The sequence below is a fragment of the Dysidea avara genome, chromosome 12 (genome assembly GCF_963678975.1).
Source record: "Dysidea avara chromosome 12, odDysAvar1.4, whole genome shotgun sequence".
Lineage (NCBI taxonomy): Eukaryota > Metazoa > Porifera > Demospongiae > Dictyoceratida > Dysideidae > Dysidea > Dysidea avara.
The window spans coordinates 12,596,161-12,619,311 of NC_089283.1; the positions used below are offsets into that span (position 1 = coordinate 12,596,161).

The 23,151-nt window shown below is 38.3% G+C and overlaps 2 protein-coding genes across 2 annotated transcripts; both read right to left on the reverse strand.

Annotated features, from left to right (window-relative positions):
* Window positions 1–1,789: 1,789 nt before the first annotated feature.
* On the reverse strand, window positions 1,790–4,106 carry LOC136240583 (OTU domain-containing protein 5-A-like). Its single transcript, XM_066031593.1, has 4 exons — window positions 3,920–4,106; window positions 3,319–3,400; window positions 3,234–3,269; window positions 1,790–2,528 (listed from the first exon to the last, which is right to left on the reverse strand). Exons 1-4 carry the CDS (start codon window positions 4,007–4,009, stop codon window positions 1,939–1,941), a joined length of 798 nt encoding a protein of 265 aa, XP_065887665.1. The 5' UTR covers window positions 4,010–4,106; the 3' UTR covers window positions 1,790–1,938.
* A 44-nt stretch (window positions 4,107–4,150) lies between these two features.
* On the reverse strand, window positions 4,151–13,843 carry LOC136239839 (uncharacterized). Its single transcript, XM_066030590.1, has 16 exons — window positions 13,507–13,843; window positions 10,997–11,155; window positions 10,829–10,945; window positions 10,467–10,772; window positions 10,331–10,421; window positions 9,974–10,287; window positions 9,762–9,881; window positions 9,599–9,674; window positions 8,879–9,075; window positions 8,157–8,223; window positions 7,804–8,020; window positions 7,432–7,635; window positions 7,209–7,362; window positions 4,437–4,705; window positions 4,320–4,385; window positions 4,151–4,264 (listed from the first exon to the last, which is right to left on the reverse strand). Exons 1-14 carry the CDS (start codon window positions 13,841–13,843, stop codon window positions 4,665–4,667), a joined length of 2,400 nt encoding a protein of 799 aa, XP_065886662.1. The 3' UTR covers window positions 4,151–4,264; window positions 4,320–4,385; window positions 4,437–4,664.
* Between the last annotated feature and the right edge of the window lie 9,308 nt (window positions 13,844–23,151).

Sequence of the window (23,151 nt, forward strand, 5' to 3'; positions counted from 1 at the left end):
AATAGAACACTCACCGCATGCAACCCTAACAAGAATCATCCATGCATTGATAAAATAGTAGAACGGCTAAGCGAAAAAAATCGTTCACTTTTTGATAAAACACCTGAAACTTGGTACAATATTTGCTTGATTCATACTATTTCATATTAGATTAAAATTACCAATCATGCTCAAAGAACCTGACAAATAAAATCAACAGAAAATGTATTGTGGAAGCCATAAAAGCGCTCAATAACAACTTGAAACTTTGCATCTGCATAGACATGCAAAGGATATTCATATCCAAAAGCTGAGGTGTCTATACAGGTCCGGCATTAGGTTACAATGTTAAGAAAGAACAGAGGGTAAAGATATACAAAGCCATAAATGTGCAATATATTATTTCTATTGGATCAAGCCTGTACTTTTACATTGAAATAATAGCTCCATTAGAGTAATAACACATGCAGCTGGTTTATTTTCACATTCTGAAAGATCATTCTGATTGCACCTGTAAATTTGAAGATTTAGAATGTACTTGTGTGGTTTCCTGGCCAGCTAGAGAACTAGTTTAAAAATTTCCGAACATGCCTGCACCCCTCAGACTCCGTGCTTTATAACCCCTTGTCAAACCCTGAATCTGCCCCCCAATTGTTTGCTAATTGGTTTCATGTTTCTGACTCCCTGTATATTCACAGGCTTTAAGATCTCTAGTGAAATAGCATTCACAGAATAATTGATCCTAAAATATGTATTGAGGATCACTGAATTAACTCATCCATTAATTTACATATCGATTTATTTTATATTAGCAATCAAATTCCCAGCTAGCATGATAAACAGTGAGTGATGGCTACCATGCAACAGGAGGCTTAAATGTACATATTGATTATTGTGCAGGAACTGACAGGAAGTAGCCACATGCAGGCATCAACATATTCAAACAATTCATGTGCCATATTATGCAGGTTTGAGAAAAATTACTTGAGGAGGTTTAATATTCAAAGGCTTGTATATACGAGGCCATCATTATACTTTATTGCTTGTTTTCTGTCACTCCCCTGCATCAATTTAAGGTAACCTGCATGGCTCATCAAATTTTGATTATAGATCATGTGCATGCTAGCTATTCTGTAGGAAGAATGACTCACTGAGTGCTTAGGATTGATTCAAATGCAGTGCACATATAACTCAGTATAGCAGAAGGGTGGATAACTGGGGGATTGGAATTACCACTTTTGTTTTACAGGGTGTGTATGTAGCCCTTAATTGTACCTTGCAAGATCAACTCAATAAATGGAGTCAACTCAGTCAAGCATACTGAACTGAGTGTACTACCACAGTAGAACCAACTCTCCATGTAAAGGATGCGTACATTTTACCTTCTTATGAAGGAGAGTTTCTGAGGTCATTATAGACCTCAATTTTAGCTACATCTATAGCAGTAAAATTTCAGTTGGTCCAAAGTGTCCATTTTGTAGATTCATCAATAATCACCCCTCATTTGTTTTTGCTGCACTTAAACAAGCAATACAATAATGATGTCCTTAAATCAAGACACACGATAGTGTGTCGTGCGGCCCAAGAAGCCGGCGCGCCACACCGTGAGTATCTTAACCGATTTCGTTAAGCGCAGAGATTCGCGCGCCCCACAACTAATTAGTATAATTCCGTATTTTTAAAAATGCATCTCTTCCGTATCACGATTCGTTCATGGCACGTTGCGTACAAGCAGAGGTCACCAGACAGTACTCCAGTTTTATGAATCCTCCAGAGTCCAAGGTAGACTGGTAAGTATGGTCATTATCTATGGGTGTATTTTACTTGAGTATAAACTGATATTTGTTAGTTCATTAAAAGAATAAACTCGCTACAAAACTTATGCCAGACTAACACATTAAAAAATCCATCTTTAATACAGACACAATGTGTGCGTGTGTGTGCTTATATCAAGAAAAGTTAATCACTTATGCAAACTGGTTCAGTGCTTGTTGCACCAGTTAAAATGGGAACATCAGTGTTCACCATCCCAGTATCCACTGCTACCACTGCGTCATAATGGTAATTCTGGTGGTACAACAATTCAAAGTGTGATGGTCGTAGAAAGCTGCCCTCATCAACGTCCACATCAGGAAAATCTGGGTAACGAATTGATGTATTGTTCAGTGGATGAATGACGTTCCACTTCATCTCTTCAGTGGATGGAGATATAAAGTATATCGGGACACGAAATATTGTGGCTGCAGCTATAACCTCAACTTGAGTAGCCCATACACCTGACTTCCAATTCTGCTCACATAACTCCTCAACTGTTCTGATGTTAGATGTTGATATAAAGAATGGCCTGAAGATGGTTTTGTTTCGGGATACTATTCTGTTTATCACGTGTCTAACAGAGCCATGTTCATTTTGTGTACCAAATAATTGAAACGACAATGCAGAGTAAAAACAGTTTCCATCTTGTTTCATTTTAACTACTCTCCGCTTTTGTCCTGATAAAAGCTCGTCACATAACTTGACTATGGGTGGCTCATTGTAGTGTTGTTCACCTAAGTTTAAGACAGTGACAGTTTTAATTGGTATTCAGTTTTGATTTCTATTAGAGAGTTATCGACAGCATTTACATAAAACTGTTATGACTATAATAAATGGAAATACATAGTTTGTAAAATTATGGGCAGTTTATTTACATGAGCATTGTGGGTCCAAACATGCACTGAAATCTAAGAGGTACTAGACAGGGTACACTTTGTCCTATGAGTAAAATGTTGACTAGAAACTATTCTCGCGTGCAGTAGTGACTTTTCATGCTAATGACTTCATGGTGCCATGGCAGTAATGGTTATGTATAATCAAACTAGCCTTCGGTGCTTTCTTGCTACAAACTGTTTTAGTGTAATTTCTACTGACTGACTGACTTTCTTACTACTTTCCTTTACACACTATCATAACTATTGATAATAGCTAAGGCAACAGGGCTTGAGTTTTCCCTGGCATGTAGACAAGCACTTCAGGCCCACAGGTGCTTTAGCATATATACAACACATGCACACAATAGACTTAATATTTGTCCTTTACTGTGTCTGATGGTGAATTATAATACTTACAGTTTTAAGGCCTTTTGCTTGAAGGAACTAGTTTTAAAGTCATAATGCTATTCTGAATAAGTCATACTATATATGTACGTATATAGTATGGGATTATAGCTGCATGTTTGGACTTGTCCTTACATGAAATACCCCATGCATGGTTACCTTTCTTGAATGTTGTATCCGAAGTACATACACCTTCTGTAGAAATACATAACAAGTAGTATTCAAATTACCTCGTATATCTTACCTGTTGATGAAGTCAAGTCATTGGTGGTAGGTTTGTCACTGGTGACAGAGGGCAGATGAAGGTGGCTCCATTGTGTACTGGCCTATTTAAAAATGTGTTGCGATACTTTTATGTACATATCACGGACACTTAAATAATGTTAAAGTACAGTTAAAGCACTGCCACATGTGTGTATGGAAAAATGCAGTATGAGATGAAGCAGAGTGCTGTATTATCCTTGCCAAGTGTTGTATGTTTTGTATACATAAGTGTTATAAGTGTCACAAGTTTACATCATTTACATGCTAAGGTATGTTTAGGGACCAGCCAGACATCCTTGCAGAGTTAACCAGCATATTCAATTGTAGCCCCATAGCATTGCCATATTTTGAAACAACTATTAGTAACAAATTTGTTCCATGGGCATGCAGTGGTGGCTATTACAAATTTTAGTATATGTGAGTGAGGTTCCACAATGCAGACATGATCAGTTTAAGGTATAATTATTTGCAAAAAAATTGTTAGCCACATAGTGATGCCTGGGGTCTGAATTATTTTGAGAGGAATTAGTAATGTGGTCACATATTGTACATAGTGCATAGTTATGGTTGGTTATTGTCACCTGTGGTTGTGGTGGTAATTGACACAATTCACTGCATTTTCGGAGTATACAAGCTTGCTTTTTTTTGCCTGATCCTCCAAATTTCACCATGTCTTCACAGTTTCGACATTTTCCACAATCATTTCTTTTGCATGCTTCACAACTACCACAGCGTTTCCGTTTCTTTTCACCTGTAAGATGCTTAGTATTATAATAATGCTATTATGCGCATGCTTGGATATACTTACACTGCATGGCTATCTTTGGCTTGTTATGGTAGCTTTCCACAATAATTGAGTTATCTGTTGCTTCTTTCTAGCGTCACTACATGGAGTCCTAGCGTCACTGCATGGAGTCCTAGCGTCACTGCATGGAGTATTCATATTTTTATCAGTTAGCATTACATATCTTATTTAATTACCTTCCTTTATCTTGCGATTTCTTCATGTTGACTAACAATGTTGACTTTTGTTCATTAGTTGGACAACTGTAATTTTGTCATATCTATAATCGCATGAAATAGTGTTATTCTACGTACCTCATAGTTGATGCCTTAGTTTTCCTCCCAGGATCTGCACAAGTCTTTTTGAATCGCAGCTGAGTTTCGTTTTTCTGTGCTGGTGCAAATTTGTCCTTTATTGTGAATGTCTGGCTTGTCTCTTGTCTTGTACAAACCTTACTACTACTCGCGGCTTGCATTAACAGGGAGAGCATCCTATCTAACACGTTGGCATCTTCTATGTTGTTTACAGCAAAAGTGATCTCATCAACATAGTGTAGTATTTCTCTTTTTTTTCCCAGCAGTATCTAAATTTATTGCCAATGCAACTTGAATGAATGAATACATAAAACCATAGATACCGTACAAATAACATGGGATTGGATGCTTGGATTCAATATACAGTGGAAGCTGTCTAAAGCAGTCACCTTCGGGCCAGAAATAGTTGGCCTTTGTAGAGAGGTGGCTGCCTAACTCAGCATTCTCCATAAAGGAACTATAGGCCACAACCAAGGTTTGGCCTTTATACAAAGGTTCCAGTTATTTAGTCAGGTTTAGTTACACATGCATGCATTTTGCTACACTTCAGTACACCACTTACGTAACTGACAGACTACAAAGCAGATAAGAACCAGAAGCTACTGTAACCAGTGCCAGTCGGTGGAGACAGTGCGTTAGCTAGCTATCAGCTGATTGAGCCGACTAGACTTCCTTGGGGTGAAGATGGTTTATACTATAGAACTACAACCTTTTAGAAAAGATGGTGAACTGATAACTACACAATTAGAAATCCAGAATCAAAATAATAGGGTGAGCTTTAATTAGAATTGTGCTAAGAATGGAGCGGCTATGAGCTTATCTATACTGTGAGTATATGACCTGTCTTTGTGTTACAGAAGTGAGTACAGAAGTATGGAGCAGTGCAGCTAGTTTACCCACCTTAATGGCTGTAGGCTATAGCTGGCCATTTTGTGAGAGGTATTTTTCTATAGCGAAGTGCTGTTTGGGACTGCTAAAGCTGGCTGTTATACATGTTACAGAAGTGACCGCTTAAGTCAAACTAATTCTGTACAAACTGATTGGAAATCGGTTGAGACCATTGTCACATGGCCGTAATGCTGAGGTGACTGCCCAACTCAGGTGACTGTTAAGGGAGGTTTCAACTGTATTATGTACTCCAAATAAGCACTCCTTGTATTTTCTTTCAGTTGGTGAAGGGCTATATAAGTCTGATAGTTTAGATGCTAGCTTCGCTAAAGGTTGTGAAGAGCCAAGGTAAGTGAGTGTTTGTACCCAAATTGTTTCGTAAATTGGACAACACAACAAAACCATAGTGTGTAAGTTTTGCCAAGTATTTGAAGACATGCAGGTTGCATTGTGTTTAAAGTCAAGGCAATTCCAAAAGGCTTGTGCCATACTTTGGTAAGCTTAACACCTTCTCCAGAGCTTTATAAGTGATAATCAAGTGTGAATAATTAATAACTTTAAAATCTTGGGGAAAAATTGCAGTATAGATTGGCATTGTTATTTTTAGTATAAATTTTAGGCTGTAATCCTAGGGGTTGCACCCCCAGACCCCTTTGAAATTCTGCTTTATACTACAGCCAAACTACAGTAGTTATGCTGTTCCCTACTTGGCCCCCCTGTAGGTCAGGTTTAGAATCGCCACTGACCTCAGTGTAGAAGTTGGCTTTATTTGGGCAAATGTACAGCCGCTGGAATATATGCCAGTTTCTGTGTTGTGAAGATAGACTGAGTTAGCAGTGTAATTATTGTTCCTGATGCAACTGTCAAATTAATAGCTTCTGGAACAACGAGGAGTGCCGGCATGCTAAACAGAGTTTCCGATTTCATGTTATTAGTATAGTATCTATGGTAGAAGATACATACTGTGTATATTATAGGTCAGTGCTAAAGTGATAATGTGTATACATTGGAACCTTTAAATATTGGACACTTGGGACAGTACTTGCTTTTCCTTTATATTGAGTCATCCTTTATATGGAGGTGTCCTTTGCAGGGAGGTTGAATTTGTTTTAATAGTAGCTAATTAGTAACAACCAATCCGAATAAACAACCAATTCTAAAAGCTACATACATACACAAAACTTAGCCAGGAAGTGTACACCAGCTGTATTTCATTGGAAATGTGGCTTTGATAGCAACAATAACACCTAGCTATACTGCGGACTGACGCACCCTATTTTACTGTTTATTTCAGCTTTCTTCCACCACAGTTCTCCCAACTTGAGTTACTGAATACTTTAATAAACTAGCTGGTGCAGTCACGTGTAAGTGGAATCACTTGTATGCAGTTTGATACTATATGGAGGCAATATTGATACACCCACTTACTGTATCATTAAAACTCTAGAGCCTTTGTTGTACATGTGCACATCTCCATTTTGTGCAAAATGTATAGGTCAAAGGACACTCATGTGAACACATTTGTAAAGAGCGATTAAAATGCTAGGGTTTCAATGAAAGCTTTTCATTTAATGTGTTGAGCACCCCCACTGAACCCTATGAAGAACTTACTGCATTAAATGAAAGGCAAACAGCAACAATGGAGAACATTAAATTGTATTCAAGGTATCATAAAGTATCAGTTTAAAGGTAAAAAATCAACACATTCTATTGATAATGCTTAGCACGTGTCATACCTCGCTTGCTTATTGATGGCCAGTGGTATTCAAATATCATGTGTACATGTATTAAATTCGTGGTCAAGAAGATTATTAGTGTGCTCTTAAACCCTCACCCCCACAATAGCACACAGAGCACATATATGTATGTAGTATGGCTATATACCTGATGATGGTCTCTTTACAGGCTGATTGATGGTCTCTTTTACAGTGGAATCTACTTGATCTAGATCTGATAAACAGGAATTATCTGTTGGATACGGATTGCAGTCCATGTCGTCATCCACAGCTGTGCTTGAATGCTTTAACAATGTATTGACCTAAAGTATGTTTAAATGCATGGAAGTACATGCATATGTATATGTATGTAGTTTCTACAGAGATTGTACCTTGTGAACATGTTTACACAAGTGTCCTTGTGTGTAATCAATACATGTGCACTTCATCATATGACGGCAGAGATATAAGCATGTCGGATCTTGACAGTGTGGTACACAGTTGGGTTGTTGTGCACAGCTGTTTGACAGTATATGCACACTGTAAACTTTGTCCTTTTCACTGGATTCCACTTGAAACATAGCTTCAGAAATCATCTGTAAAATTCATTCACATGCTAAATTCTTCATACAGTGATATGATATGTGCAGTATTAAAACTTGTGTGCTTGATGGTAAATGTAGATAGACTCTTGGGTTGTACACTTTCAGTACTGAAGGGTTTTCTCACCTGATTTTTGGAATTCTAGCTTTACAATAACTGACCTTTATGGATACATCTGGTATTGCTTCTCCCCGGGTGTGTCTCTCTTCACCATCTACTTTGGTGGATGTATGCTGTGGTGTCAGCATAACTTCCTTCCTCATCCTGTCGTAAAACTGGTCCACTTCAAATTTTAATAGAACTTCCACAAGGTCATCACACCGTCTGTTGACATGGTGATTAAGATAGCGTGGATTAGTCTTGAGTTTATTGTGGAAACTGTAAAGAAGATGTGTTAGTGTACTTATGTTAACAATTGCATGTATGCATCAACACATACTACATATACACACCAGTCGCACACACTACATAAAACGTGCACACACACACACACACACACACTATTTGCATGTACCTCTCAACTAGCATGTTAGTGTCTACATCTTGGTGGTCAAAGACTCGATGACACATTGCCCACTTCTCTGTAGATGTGTATACACATTATGCACATCAATGTTATTGTTTGTGTATATGTACGTACATATGTATGTTTGTGTTTATTTATTAAGGCTTTACAGCACAAGTGCTGAAGGTCTGTAGGACACCTGGTCCTATAATCTGTTTACAGATGTTATACTAAGTATGTTTGAAAAGATGTAGAAATTGTATGTATATATGTATGTATGTACGTATGATATAGTATGTATGTATTGGGGCTGAAATAGATAGCAGTTTTTTCACAATCTGAATATCCTGAACAAAATTTTTGTGGATATACTACGGATAGTGATATCATTACTTGCTATTATGTGAATATGCTTGTTTTACTAGTACTATACAATAGGATAGAAATAAACACAACTCTGAAATGAAAATTTATTAAGTATATAGTAACATTTAATTGTGGAAGCTACATGTGTCAAGAAAAAGTTAGCATAAAATTGCTTCAGATTATTATAAACTATTCTGATGGCATCAAATTACTATCTGGATGATAAATCATTATCCATATATACGTACTATATATATCTGTTTCAGCTCTAGTATGTATGTACGTACGTACGTTAATTCCTACCACAAATTATGTATGTGTATGCAGTATGTATGTCGCTTCCATACCCATACATATATGAATACCTGTTCTGTTGCTATACTCCTTTAGATAGTATGTTAAAAACTGGTGCTCTTTTTCTTCCCAATAAGATACAAAAAGACTTTGCAATTCAAGAAATTTGTTGATGTCTTGCTCTGCAATAAGCATCCACAAACATGCATACATTTCAGCTCGATGTTCCTCTTTCCGAACCAGATGGTATAATTTCCTTTGCCATGCCCTGTGATTTAGCAGAAACATGTTATTGTTAGTATTTGTACTATTATATATTAAGTGTTACTGTATATGAGTATTAGTTCTGCCAAGATATAGACAAACTCTATATCATATATCACCAAGGTTTATATCACGATATAGAACTAACTGCAACATTTGCAAGGCAAACATGTACATATTCCTCATTGTAAGCTAATATTTAAGGTGGATGTATACCACAAGTAAAGTTACTCATGTTTACCAGGTTTTAAATGGATTTTACTTTTACTACTGCTATACAGTTGAGAAAAGTGGCTGGTATTCATACAAACCTTATAACCTCACAGTTTACTTTGGGGTTGGCATGTATCTACCTCTAAACCATCAACACATAACTTAATGAAATGCCAAATACCATTATGTCTGGCCTCCCCCACATCATTATACTATATCATGATACTTCGATATAACTGATTGACTATATCAGCACCTTGTCATATCGATATCTCGTGGCAGCACTAATGAGTATGTTGAGTGTAACACTTTACCTGTCAACATGCCATCGACAAAGTAGATGGCGTACACTAGGATAAATACGTAAGCAAGCATTAGCTCCAGCTGAATCTGTAAAATATCGCATTTGTAAATTATAATATTATGGTTATTTTCCTTGTGAGCCTCATTATTATAAAAGGTGCATATTATACGTACCATCATCTGTCATTAAATTGTTTATAACTGCACTGGGACAGCGAATCTTAATAGATTTCCATAAAACTTCCAAAGTGTCTGTATCTTCCTTATCTGCAATAGCCCAAGCTACAGGTTGTCCTAAATTGGTTAATTATGTTTACATAGTGTAATAACAGTAATTGAATTACTAAAACATTTGAATACACTCATTAACAGCTGTAGCTACATACCAGTGTGGTACTCATCAGGAACAGCTACAGTTATCAGCTTAAAGCGATACTGGTTGGTCTTGTGGGTAGAATCCAAACACACTATCTTACTGCTGAACATTTCAAGCAGTCCTGCTTGAAAACTGGTCATGAGGATAAGTAGAAAGGTGTCTTCTGCTAAGTTAGGATGTTCTGAATCCCTTTGACCTTGTGCTTTGTAGAACAAAACAGGTGATGGATTCTCAAGCCTAAGTTCTTCTACTATCCGTTGGACAGATATGGCATCTTCATTGTGACGATGGCGACTAAAATCATTTAGTTTACGACATATATTCCTGTGAAAATTTCGTAAAACACCTCTAATGTACTTTTTCAAACCTGCAATCCTGTCGTGTGACAAACTGCTGTCTTGTCATATTTTTCTTAAAATTTCTGCGTTGGTCTCTCTTCCCTATAGATCCTCTCACATCTACACAATTTATTAAGACACATTATACATAGTATGGCTACTTACTGTCCATGATTCTTTCTAAAGATATACCAGCAGCAAACTGTTGGCATATGTCTTCCTTGACTGATTTTGGAATTGGTAAATGTTTAAATTCACTGTGTTCTACAGTATGGTTAGTGTGGGTAGAAATATACTTCACTTCCACTTTCCCTTTAGCAAGACATTCCGTCACTATCATTCTTGCTATGCAGCAATTTTGCAGTTTACGACTAGGGCGTGCCTTTCGTGTTTTGCCTGTCTTGTTAGGCCCTGAATGTCCCCGTTTGTTGCCATCTCTGCAACATGTATACATCATAGTTCGACTGCTTCCTGTAGAACATTTATGCAGTAATCTAATATCTTCATTTGTTTTATGCTATACCTACCATTGTTGTTGACTACTTCACCATTAGGTTTAACAAAGTATGCAAATGTCAACTTCTCTTCTTCCTCTTTCCATGACATAAATGAAAGCAAATTTGAAAAAGATTTTTGTTCAATTCCTGCACAATTACCACATGCATGCGTTAGTACTTATGCATGTATATACGTACGCAGAGCTTTGCCGTACTCCTTCTCACAGTGTGTAACCAGTGCAGTGGCATGATAAAAATGTGCACCACAGAATTCACAAATGAACCGCCCTTGTTTAACAATACATTGCTGGTCAAGCACATCAGCTGTAATGTCCACCACCTGAATTAACACATGAGCTGTTGGTAGTATTTTATTTATTAAAGATTTTGCAGTATAATTATACGTAAATACACAATTACAAAAAGAAAATGATTATGTACTGCAGCTGGTATGCTGGTACAGCTGAGGTGTGGGGTTAAAGAGCAACATGATAAATGGTTTTGTTCATCAAAGTGTTTAAGAAAATTTGACCAAAAATGTTGAAAAGTTTTGCTCTCAAACACCAACAAATCCAGAAGTGGAAGAGCATTCCACTAATGTGGAAGTCTGTTGAAATAAAAGTGCTGGAGAAGATGTATTGTACTATAGTGTATAAGTTCTAACATAGATAATATAGTAGGTATATTATCTGGCGTAATATATATATATATATATATAGTATATAGCACAGTGTAGCCAATCCCTGCTTACACAGTTATTAAGATACGGAATGCACTACCTGAAGATGTCATCCCATCCACAATTTCAAATCAGTTTAAAAGTGACTAGCTATAGATAATATATCTAGATAGTATCTATGATTAATTATTTAACCTTGTAATTTTACTCCTAATCCTTACCTGTGCCTTTTATACCTACACTAGCCAAGTGGTATAGTATAACAAAGCATGAACTACAATTAACATAACTCATTGTGTTGTGTATAGATGTGCTATTCCCTCCCCCCTCCCTACCCCCAAGTTGCCTAGAAACCTAGAATCGCCAATGTATACTAATGCCATCATTATGACCATGCACTGAGTTATCTAAAAATGTATGTAGAGGAAAACCAGAAATGTTTACAGATACAGCACAACATACAATTAACCTCGAGAGAGTGATCAGATGATCCTGCCTCGTTCATGTTTTCGCGCTCAGTCACGGCCGGGCGAAGCAGTTTGTCACGTGCAAGAACAACTATTAATCGAGGCGCGCGATTAAGAATAATTAGATTTGGGGCGCGAGAATCTCTGCGCGTAACGAGATTCATATTAACAGGAAGAAAGAAAACGAAATTTTCACACCTATGTAGCTCTGTGATCCCTTATCCGATTGGAACCAAATTTGCTAGAGACGTTCCGCCCAGTTAGGGGAGTCTACATACCAAATTTGAAGAAAATCGGTCCAGCCATTTCCGAGATACGAGCGAACAAAATTTCATTTCAAGGCCGGAGGAGACGGTCCGGTTGGTCAGGCCTGAGCCGGACCAATAATCTGGAGTTGAACCAACTAGCTGACCAGCTCGAACTACATTTATACTCTCATGCAATCTTTGGACGATCACATCTACACGTAGCTACATACCATTTTACAGATGTTATTGAAAATGCATGACACGAGTAGTTACCTAGTTTCTCAGCCTAACTAAAGCACAGAACTACACGTATAGTACCTCCAATTACCTTACAGTACAGCATAGCATTCGTATCGTTTTGTACAGAAATGACCGTGGGTTCTACGTACAGTATCACGTGTGCTGACAGTTGGCATTTATCACGTGTAAGACAGGTGCCTTTTTGATTCTAAACCAGCACACTTATATCACAATTCAATCTTCATAAAATAATCATTAGCATTCCTTGGCTTGTCTCTCTTGGCTTCTTTTACTGGGCGAAGGGCTGGCAGTCGGGACGCAACCGTCAAAAAACGGGAGTTTTTAATTGCACGCGCAATTTACGAGAAGTCTAAAATGGCGTTCGAGACGTGCCACGCGGATGAGAAAAATGCCTTTCAACCACTGAGCTTCTGGCTTGTTTTCGAACAAAAACACTTCAAGAGATGATTTATGAAGATAGCTATGCAGTTTTTTTAATCATGAATCGTGCAGGTTGGAAATGTTTCCTTGGTAGAATTGAACAGGAATTTAACTGCTCCCGATTTCGCTTTGCTGTGGATAAAGTAAGAAGAGTGCACAAAATCCAAGTCTATGAAAGTGAAAAGGTTTGTATGTAGTATGTTTAGAAGCTGTATGAAGGCGTTTACTGCTATGAAACAAATTTGTACTCGCTTATTGCAGCTGGTGTTGCAATACAGTGGAACCTCCCTTAACAAAGGAGACAATATAAAGATATTGGTCCAGTCAATATATGTTTTGCCGCTGAAGGAGAAAAAACACCTATTGCAGCATATTTAGGCCTGGAATCCTGCCTCCCAAATTGTCTGTTATTTATAGAGTGGTTCCACTGTAGCCATCCCCATAGCTGTATGTTTGTTCTTGCAACAAAAGCAGACATTTATCAAAAGTGGGGTTAGCATTAAATTCCTTATCCCACACATGGTAGTCATGCTAATAATTATACACAGTGTATGTGATTAGTTGTTTCTATTATACAATATCATATCTCTAAAAATAAATCCTCTGTTATGACCTCCTCTTCATATAGCTCACACTCATCACCTTCACATTGTGGCTCATCTTCAGATTCTTCTGATTCAGTACCATCATCTGGTGGTGGTTTGGGGATATTCAAATTGGTGCATCCCTGGCACAAACATCCTGGTCCACAGCTTCGTTGTCTCTTTCTACAGCCACATCTCTGAGTTTTGCAGCCTTTTGTGCAGCTACACCCTTTTGTTAGGAATTCTATATTGTCTTTGATCATTTGTCGGACCTCAGTTGCTTCCCAATCAAATACGTAGTTACCATCTTCTTGGACTAACCACCCACTGTCTTGTGGAGATGCAAGTGATGCAAACATGTCTGCTTTGCCAGAATTCTGCCACATCTGACTCACCCAGCAGCATCTGAGCCAGTGTCGCCAAAGTGATGTGATAGTGGGCACCCTGTCCTCCTCAATTATGACTCTGTCACTCACAACTTCTCTAATGCTGTTCAACCACATTCGATGCTGCTCTTCTGGCTGTAGTGTGGGGTCTATTGAATTAAACAAATGTAGTGGTGTTTTATGGCCTTTCAGTGCTGCAAAACCTGTAGCATGCTTCATAAAATAGCATGTCCCAACAAGTCTAATAAATGACAAAAAAACCATAGTGTTTGTCATCAGATGTCTGGTGTAAACACCCTAGCATGTTGTGACCACAAATAAATGATGAAAAATGAAAAAAGTTGTTCAAGACAGTCGCCTTCCCTATAAACTTGAGGTAGGAAATGTAATCACACCCTGTGCTAATAAACAAAGATTGTAATATTTGACATAATTCATTTCCTTGAGGTAGATTGCCAAGGTCAGAGTCTCTTGTTAGTGCTAACTTTAAATTGTTAATGTTGATGTACCTCTTTTCATCACTGTGTGGCATGTTTAATTGGATAACGTAGGTAGTATTGGGACGTTGGCTTAAGTGACTTAGCCCAATATTGTACACATCCGTGTCTGGAGAATAAATGAGAATAACATTGGCATGACATTGCACAGCATGTCGCCAGATTCTGTTGTCAGCTTCTTCAGCATTCGAATAGTATTCCTCTGGCTGTTCTACTGTCAATTCTGCTGCATGTAATAGCCATGCGTTATTCTCACCTAAGCCTGAAACACACCCAGCCATAACTAAACGTTGGTTGCCCTTAAGTAAGAAACGTCCATGTTGCAACAGAGAAAGCCCAATAGCTTCAACTATCAATCGTTTACATTGCTGGCACTGGAGGTTTTCTTGCCAATTACTAGGGATATTTGTGGTAGGAGTGAATGAGCCATGTTGGTGATTACTACTATTCTGTGAATATCGCTTTCTGTGCTCGGACTGTTTAGGATTGAAAGCATGCCTATGTGGTTTATCAAACACAAGGTGTACTTCTTGTATTCCAGCTCTAAAGTATTGGGTGACAAATTGTTCAAACAAGAAACAGGCATAGTCAGAAAATGTTTTGGTTTGACGTAGTGGTTGTGTATTAATGATGAACATAGCATCTATAATAACAACTTGTGGTGTTACAGGTAAGGTGGTTGTAAATACTGGTGGACTTGCCTTCTGATAGCGAGTAGATAGCTTGTCTGTCCATTTGCTCTTGTTCCCTTTGTGTGGATTGCCATCTTCATCACACAGTGCTCTAGGTAATTCTGAATACTGTTCTTCAGATGTGATATATGGCTGATGTTTATGTTTTACCCAAACAAGTTTCCGCTGCAGACATGTGAGTTTCTGCTTCATTTCTCTTTCATTGTCAGTACCGCGAGCTTTTTTTGGTTTAGTTGACATTGTTATCAATCTGTGTTGTCGTAAAGGTGTTTTTATACCAGAAGTTTGCAATATGTGATATTTGACATAATTTTGATATGATTGTTCACCGATTTGATAGAATGAAAGCATGTCACTGGTTTGCTCATTAGTAGCTGGCTGGCCTGTAAATACATTTAGTAAACCTCTGTTGTTGCATTGGCTGGCAGGAAATAAACTTTTATAAATAATCAAATTACACATTTCCATGATGTTCTCTTCGCACCTGTAAGTCTGAGGAGAACTATCTAGTATTTCTGATGGATGTATGTGGCTACCTGACTGTGGAGGAAATAGTTGATGTAATAGGTTCTTGTACAGCATAATGCGATCATTGAAAAACAAACTTGTTTTCTGCAAGTATGATTCTGTTGGACGAACAACAGCAGTCTTTAAGTTCTTGTTGATGCACATCTCGTGCGCTTCATCCAATGCTACTGCCCGCTGTTGTTGTCCGGTGAGATTTACTGTAAAGCCTCCTTTCTCCAGACAGGTTAGAACAATTGATGGGTAGCATTGAATCTCAGCTAAGTGGTGTGGGATAATGCGAGCATAGTAGTCTCTATCGAAAGCTGAAAATATAGGAACCATCTGTTTCAGACTTGCTACACGTAATTTCCAGTTGCTACTCCGTACAGCCAAGTAGAGGCTAACGTAGGAGAAGCAATCTCTAAAGACAAACTGGGCCCAAAACTTCCATGTCTGATCAACTTCACTCATCTTTTCTACGAAATCCTTGAAACCTTTATTAGTATGGCTGTCTTTCACTAATTCAGATGTTCGTTTCACCATGTGTTGTGGCAATCTCTTTTCTTGTATACTAGACAACAGGATACAGCTAGCATCCATAGTGATGGTGTTGCTGGAGTTACTAAGGTAAGTATGCAACATTTCTCTGTAAAGGGCTTCCCATGCTTGCATGAGAAAGTAGTGCGTACGTTTAAAGTTAGAGCATTGTTCTATAGATTTTAATGTACTACCATGGTACCCTGCATTACTGGCTATCTCCTTCAGACCAGCAGCATAATAAATTTTCATAAGAATTGGTTGATAATTTTTTAAAATATGCCAATCTCCTGGGAAAATTAACAGCTTTTGAAGGGCTGTACTATACTGTTTTTTAATGTTCATAAGATGTTTGTATGTTTTTCCGTCACCTACTAAAAGCACGTATCCATTCTGTACATTATCAAATTTGTCAAGCAAGTCCTCTGCTACCAGTGTCATGGTTTCCATACTATCCGGGTTTTCATTTATTAGCTCCATGTAATGTACTGTTGATGGGTGTTGATGACCACAGTTGTTATTGTCCTCTAAACAAAATCTGAATTCACAAAGAGTTGCTTTTGATGGGAATTGGCTTGCCTGATAGTGTAAGGTATGCTTTTGAAGGACATAAGAAAATAATAGATCATGTAAGTTATTTTTTTCATCAAGTTCAGTGCTGGTCTGTAGAAAATGGTTAAATGCTAATGTTGTTGCTGTTGTTTCCATGTATACTTGTGAAGTTTGTATTGTGTTGTTTGTAGTGAGACCTGATGCTAAGGAGTGGACTTCAACAGTTCTTGGACGCTTGGGTCCCAGTTTGTGATGGCTATCAGAAAATGCATGTTGTTGACTGGATGAAGTTATTGGTGGAGAACTGTTGCAAGGGGCACTTGGTGTTGCAGTACCTTCTGATGAACTGGTTGCTGTAGATGGTAACACTAAATTGTCTGGATCTGGTTGTACTAGCTGTAGTGTAGTGCCATGATAACTCCTATGTTGGTTGCCACAATAAACTGCTGCATAACTTTGCAGCATGTCGAAGTTATCAACGGAGGCTATTGTAAATCTATTGTTTGGGATTTCATCCCAGATTTTAGATTGACGTTGAGCTATTGCATGTTGAGTTACGAATCTATCATGGGTATCTGGAGAGGAGACACACCCTAATCTGTTTAGAATACTAATTAGTAGCCGTGACCCTCCACAAACTTCTACAACATCAGCAATCAGATCGTGGATTGGTGTAGGCTTCTTGGGATTTGTGCAGAACTTGAGTTGATTTAAAATGAAAAATAATCGAATTTTTTTAATGTGTTCTGTAACATTGGTGGTCTCTCTATCTCTAACTGTAGTTGTTATAGATGTTAAAAATTGAAGTAAAAGAGGATTGATATTATTTAACTCTGTGTTGATGTTAAGTAACGCACAGTTGGGAGATGGTTGTGAATGAGATGACTTCTTTATTTCTTCATGTAATAAATTATTGACAATGATGCTTGCTTCCTTTAGTGTTGTGTCTACGTCTGGTATTTGACATTGGATTTCAGGTTCAGATAAGTACTGATTTGGGGGTTGTGATGCACTGGGTGCCCAAGACAATGCAACTATGACATCTCCCCCTTGACGATACAATACAGTCCCAAGTTTCTTGTGAACACACTTGTTAATCATGTAACCATCAAGGTGAGTGATTAGTTGGTGTAGTAGCCAACGAGAAGTAAATTTCACACTGCTATCTCCCACGTCTAGGGTAACTTGAACAGTATTGGTGTCCTCAGAGGGCTGAATACCATAAACATCAAGAAACACTTGACATACCCATGGAAGCAAAAGGGCCTTCTGGACCAATAAGTGCTGGGCTACATATATCACAGATGAAACTATGGCTTTGGTAAGATGATCAGTTTTGCTATCTTCCTTTGTAGCTTCCCATTCCTTGATAGATTTTTGTAACATTTCATCTGACCCGTTTGGTTTACAATTTGGTTTACAATCTGTGGACTTGACAATTGTGCAGTGTGTGTTATAACAGCTAGTACAAATATAGTCATCTGGTGATATAACAGTGTCAGTTCCAGTTGTATCTGTAATGTATTTTGAAACTACTACAGGGTTGGGACTGTGACGATAAAGCTTCTGACCAGGTTTAGGTGTAGCTCCACAAGAGGAGCAGTTTTGTGGATGATTTAGCTCACGATAAACTTTACTATAGCAGCTTGGGCACAGGAGGAATGGAGTACTTGATGATGACTGTACCCCAAGCATTTCCTCAAGTTCACTTATGTTAGCAAAAGCAGGCTTGATGAGTTTATCACTTAACTTGTTGGTGCAAGCAGGGTGTATACAGGATTTAGAAGATGTCTGTATACTATTTTTCCATTTCGGGGTATAGTGGGGAATGTCATTGTAACATTTTGCTTCTATCCAATGTTTTTTACAAATATTGCTATCTTCGGGTAGGTGTTTACCAAGGTGTTTAATAAAAAAATCTTTTTCTGTAGCCCCTACATTGATATACCTTAATTTTTGACTAACTCTGTTTCCACACAGGACACAGCACTGTGAGGTCTCCTCTTCAGCTGACTCAGGAGCAGTGATAGCAGAATTCTGGCACAAGGAGTCTCCACCTGATGACTAAATTTAAAATTGTTGATTAAAAACATGTGTTAAAATAGTCTTGTAAATAATTAACGAATCTGGCTACAACAACTAAAGTGCACAACATTTTAAAGCTTTATTTTCAAGCATAAGCCTTTGTTTCTCTAACTAAATGGATTAACAACACTAGTATGGCTTGAAACAAATTTGTACTACATGCAAAACCACTGTGTTAATACTCACCTGGTTCATTCTGCGGTCTCTATTTCGTTGCTAACATATTCCAGCTGCCTGGTTTGGTTACTGTGGGAAAGGCAGCTGACGTATTACTTCGAAGTTACAAGCGTATGAAAAGAGATGGTGTTTTACTACAATTACCGCTGGTGCCTCCGCGGGAAAAGCCGTGCAATTAAATACGCGTAAAAAAGCATAATTTTGCCACTTGCGTTTCGACTGTGGCAGTGACAAACCAGATGATTCATTCGCAGCGAGAAGCTGTACACCCATACATTCACATGGTGGCCATCTGGATGAGATGTTGAGTAGAAATCACTCCTCTTCAACTACCCACTCGTCCTGTCGAGATATCAAGCAAACTCTCAGTCTCACCCACATCGCGCCATTTTCGAATACTGATTGATCTCGTGACTGTCCACCAGTATATTTACGTGATGATCCGTTCACTTCATACAAACCAGTATAGTAGTATACTGTATTTTTGTAGCTGTGTAGCTTTTCATTGTAGCTGTGTGAATTCACTATATAGTAATTACATCCTAGCTGCATGGGTTCCCTGTGAAATTTGGGGGGAAAGTTACTAGCTAGTTTTACTTTAAAATTTCAGTAGCATCAATTTTAAATTTTAAGGTATTTTCAAACCTTTAAATTGCAAAAATTCTGCAACTCCTGGGGGTTGCACCCCCTTGAACTTCTAATTGCTAGCTATAACTAAATGAACCATACAGCAAGTTTCATGCTGTGTCCCCTGTATGTCAGGTCTTATACATAGTATAGAAAGTCTGAAGAACAACAGATAGGCTTGAGCATATTTATATAGTTAGCTAGCAGTGAAATATCACTAAAATTGCATATCTGAGTGTCTAATTTTCAAAAATTTCCTGTGGGGGCATCCCCCAGACCCCCCTAGAATGCTTGTGCTTCGCACTGTGACTTCACAGAGTGTGCTTCGCACACTGTGCAACAGCTCCTCTCTCATTAGCATGTATATAGTAGCAATTTCAACATTATAGTCAATGGCCTGACCAACTCAATTTTCCCTCCTCCGGCCCTGCGTTTTAATTTCTTCGTTTTTTTTTCTTAATCTTCATTTCGCACACTTCGCAAAATTCGCCATAAAACACGAATGCGTACTCGGATTGGGCTGAAATTTGGCACACTTAAAGGGCTCATTAAGGCGGATCTCCGTACCAACTTTGGTAGGAATCCGATGAACATTCACGGAGTTATGACCGATTATTTGCGTAAAATAAGGTCGAAGGTCTGTCACACCTACAGGGTAAACCCCTTGGAGGAATCAGTTGAAAATTGATATGTAGATGGAGCAACCATCGTAGGAGTGCCTTTTTGTGGTTTGAAAGGAATCGAGATAAAGACCATGGAGATATGACACAAAACCCAACCTGTGTCAAAACTACGCGATCGATTTTTATGAATAAAAAAACTATTAGTTTTCGTGTCTACCAGGCAAACCGCTAAGAGCAATGAACTGAAAATCAGTATGTAGCTGGAATAATCATCATAGAAAGTTCTTGCAGTAGTACAGAAGAATCAGATTACAAATCACTGAGTTATGATTCGAAAGGCAACTATGTGCAGCAAATGCGAGATCGAGGTACTCTAATAGAACAGTCACCCTAATAAAGCATTCAGCTGCATGTATAATTTACACAGTTATATTACATTGCAAGTTATTCTGTAGGGAATTCAGCTACAAACAAGTCACCCTGTAGTCAGATCAGCTAGAAGAAGGTACCTAATAGAGAGTTCAGCTACAAAGAAGCCATCATGTAGAGAGTTCAGCTCAAATAAATCACCCTGTAGAGAATTCAGCTACAAACAAATTGCCCTGTAGAGAGATCAGCTAGAAGAAGTTACCTTGTAGAGAGTTCAGTTACAAAGAAACAATCATGCAAAGAGTTTAGCTGCAAAAAAATCACCCATGCAGTGGAAAGTTCCGCTATGAACAGATCACACTATAGAGAGTTCAGTTAGAAACAAGTCATCCTGTAGAGAGATCAGCTAGAAGAAGTCACATTGTAGAGAGTTCAGTTACAAAGAAACAATCATGCAAAGAGTTCAGCTACAAACAAATCACCCTGTAGAGAGTTCAGCTACAAACAAGTCACCCTGTAGAGAGATCAGCTAGAAACAAGTCACCCTGTAGAGAGTTCAGCTAGAAGAAGTTACATTGTAGAGAGTTCAGCTACAAAGAAACTACCATGTAGAGAGTTCAGCTGCAAACAAATTGCCCTGTAGAGAATTCAGCTACAAACAAATCACCCTGTAGAAAGATCAGCTAGAAGAAGTTACCTTGTAGAGAGTTCAGCTACAAACAAATCACCCTGTAGAGGATTCAGCTACAAACAAGTCACACTGTAGAGAATTCAGCTAGAAGAAGTTACATTGTAGAGAGTTCAGCTACAAAGAAACTACCATGTAGAGAGTTCAGCTGCAAACAAATTGCCCTGTAGAGAATTCAGCTACAAACAAATCACCCTGTAGAAAGATCATCTAGAAGAAGTTACCTTGTAGAGAGTTCAGCTACAAACAAATCACCCGTAGAGAGTTCAGCTAGAAACAAGTTACCCTGTAGAGAGTTCAGCTAGAAGAAGTTACATTGTAGAGAGTTCAGCTACAAAGAAACTACCATGTACAGAGTTCAGCTGCAAACAAATTGCCCTGTAGAGACAAACAAATCACCCTGTAGAAAGATCAGCTAGAAGAAGTTACCTTGTAGAGAGTTCAGCTACAAACAAATCACCCTGTAGAGGGTTCAACTACAAACAAGTCACCCTGTAGAGAGTTCAGCTAGAAGAAGGTACATTGTAGAGAGTTCAGCTACAAAGAAACTACCATGTACAGAGTTCAGCTGCAAACAAATTGCCCTGTAGAGACAAACAAATCACCCTGTAGAAAGATCATCTAGAAGAAGTTACCTTGTAGAGAGTTCAGCTACAAACAAATCACCCTGTAGAGGGTTCAACTACAAACAAGTCACCCTATAGAGAGTTCAGCTAGAAGAAGGTACATTGTAGAGAGTTCAGCTACAAAGAAACTACCATGTAGAGAGTTCAGCTGCAAACAAATTGCCCTGTAGAGAATTCAACTACAAACAAATCACCCTGTAGAAAGATCAGCTAGAAGAAGTTACCTAGTAGAGAATTCAGCTACAAACAAATCAACCTGTAGAGAGTTCAGCTAGAAACAAGTTACACACTGTAGAGAGATCAGCTAGAAACAAGTCACCCTGTAGAGAGTTCAGCTAGAAGAAGTCACATTGTAGAGAGTTCAGCTACAAAGAAACTACCATGTAGAGAGTTCAGCTGCAAACAAATTGCCCTGTAGAGACAAACAAATCACCCTGTAGAGAGTTTAGCTAGAAACAAGTTACACTGTAGAGAGATCAGCTAGAAACAAGTCACCTTGTAGAGAGTTCAGCTAGAAGAAGTTACATTGTAGAGAGTTCAGCTACAAAGAAACTACCATGTACAGAGTTCAGCTGCAAACAAATTGCCCTGTAGAGAATTCAGCTACAAACAAATCACCCTGTAGAAAGATCAGCTAGAAGAAGTTACCTTGTAGAGAGTTCAGCTACAAACAAATCACCCTGTAGAGAGTTCAGCTACAAGCAAGTCATCCGGTAGAGAGATCAGCTAGACAGATCACCTTGCAGAGAGGTCAGCTACAAAGAAATCATCCTGCTTCATCTTTTCTTCTTCCTGTAGTAAAGAAAAAATGACAGGTTAAAAAGCCCTAAAGCTAGCCATAGGCCGGCTTTGGGGTATACAAATACAAAAAGAAGTGAAATCTAATCCAAAACAGCCAAGCTGTAAAAAAAGAGTGAGGCCGTCTTGGCACAAAATTCATCTGAATTGTCGTTATTAAAATTTTTACCATTAACCTACCATCACAGCCATTTCTTGGCCGCCACCTTGGATTTCACATCTTTTTTCACCATAGCCTTTCTCAGGGCCGCACTCTTTTTTTACAGCTTGGCTGTTTTGGATTAGATACATATTACATGTATAATCTCACTGTCATAATAATAGTAATACTGCTATAGTGTAAATTGTAAGTCATCTGGAGTAAGGCTGTTTTTCCCAAGTCCTAAATGTGGACAGAACAAGCAGTCTGAGGCCTAACATTCTATAGCCAATGTATAGAGATAATCACATCTATGGCTGTAGCAGTATAATTATGTGGAATTACATTAAGCCTAAGATGAGCTCCAGAACTCTGAATATAACACTTACTG

What these genes read in the sequence shown, in the direction of transcription:
- LOC136239839 (XM_066030590.1), bottom strand. Translation starts at nt 13,843, where the DNA reads ATGTGGCAGAATTCTGGCAAAGCAGACATGTTTGCATCACTTGCATCT. An exon ending in CAATTTAATGACAGATGATG is followed by an intron (nt 9,675 to 9,761) that starts GTACGTATAATA and finishes GATATTTTACAG; the next exon opens with ATTCAGCTGGAGCTAATGCT. An exon ending in TGTCGATGGCATGTTGACAG is followed by an intron (nt 9,076 to 9,598) that starts GTAAAGTGTTAC and finishes GCTAAATCACAG; the next exon opens with GGCATGGCAAAGGAAATTAT.
- LOC136240583 (XM_066031593.1), bottom strand. Translation starts at nt 4,009, where the DNA reads ATGGTGAAATTTGGAGGATCAGGCAAAAAAAAGCAAGCTTGTATACTC. An exon ending in TGACTTGACTTCATCAACAG is followed by an intron (nt 3,270 to 3,318) that starts GTAAGATATACG and finishes GTATTTCTACAG; the next exon opens with AAGGTGTATGTACTTCGGAT. An exon ending in GGATACAACATTCAAGAAAG is followed by an intron (nt 2,529 to 3,233) that starts GTAACCATGCAT and finishes TCTTAAACTTAG; the next exon opens with GTGAACAACACTACAATGAG.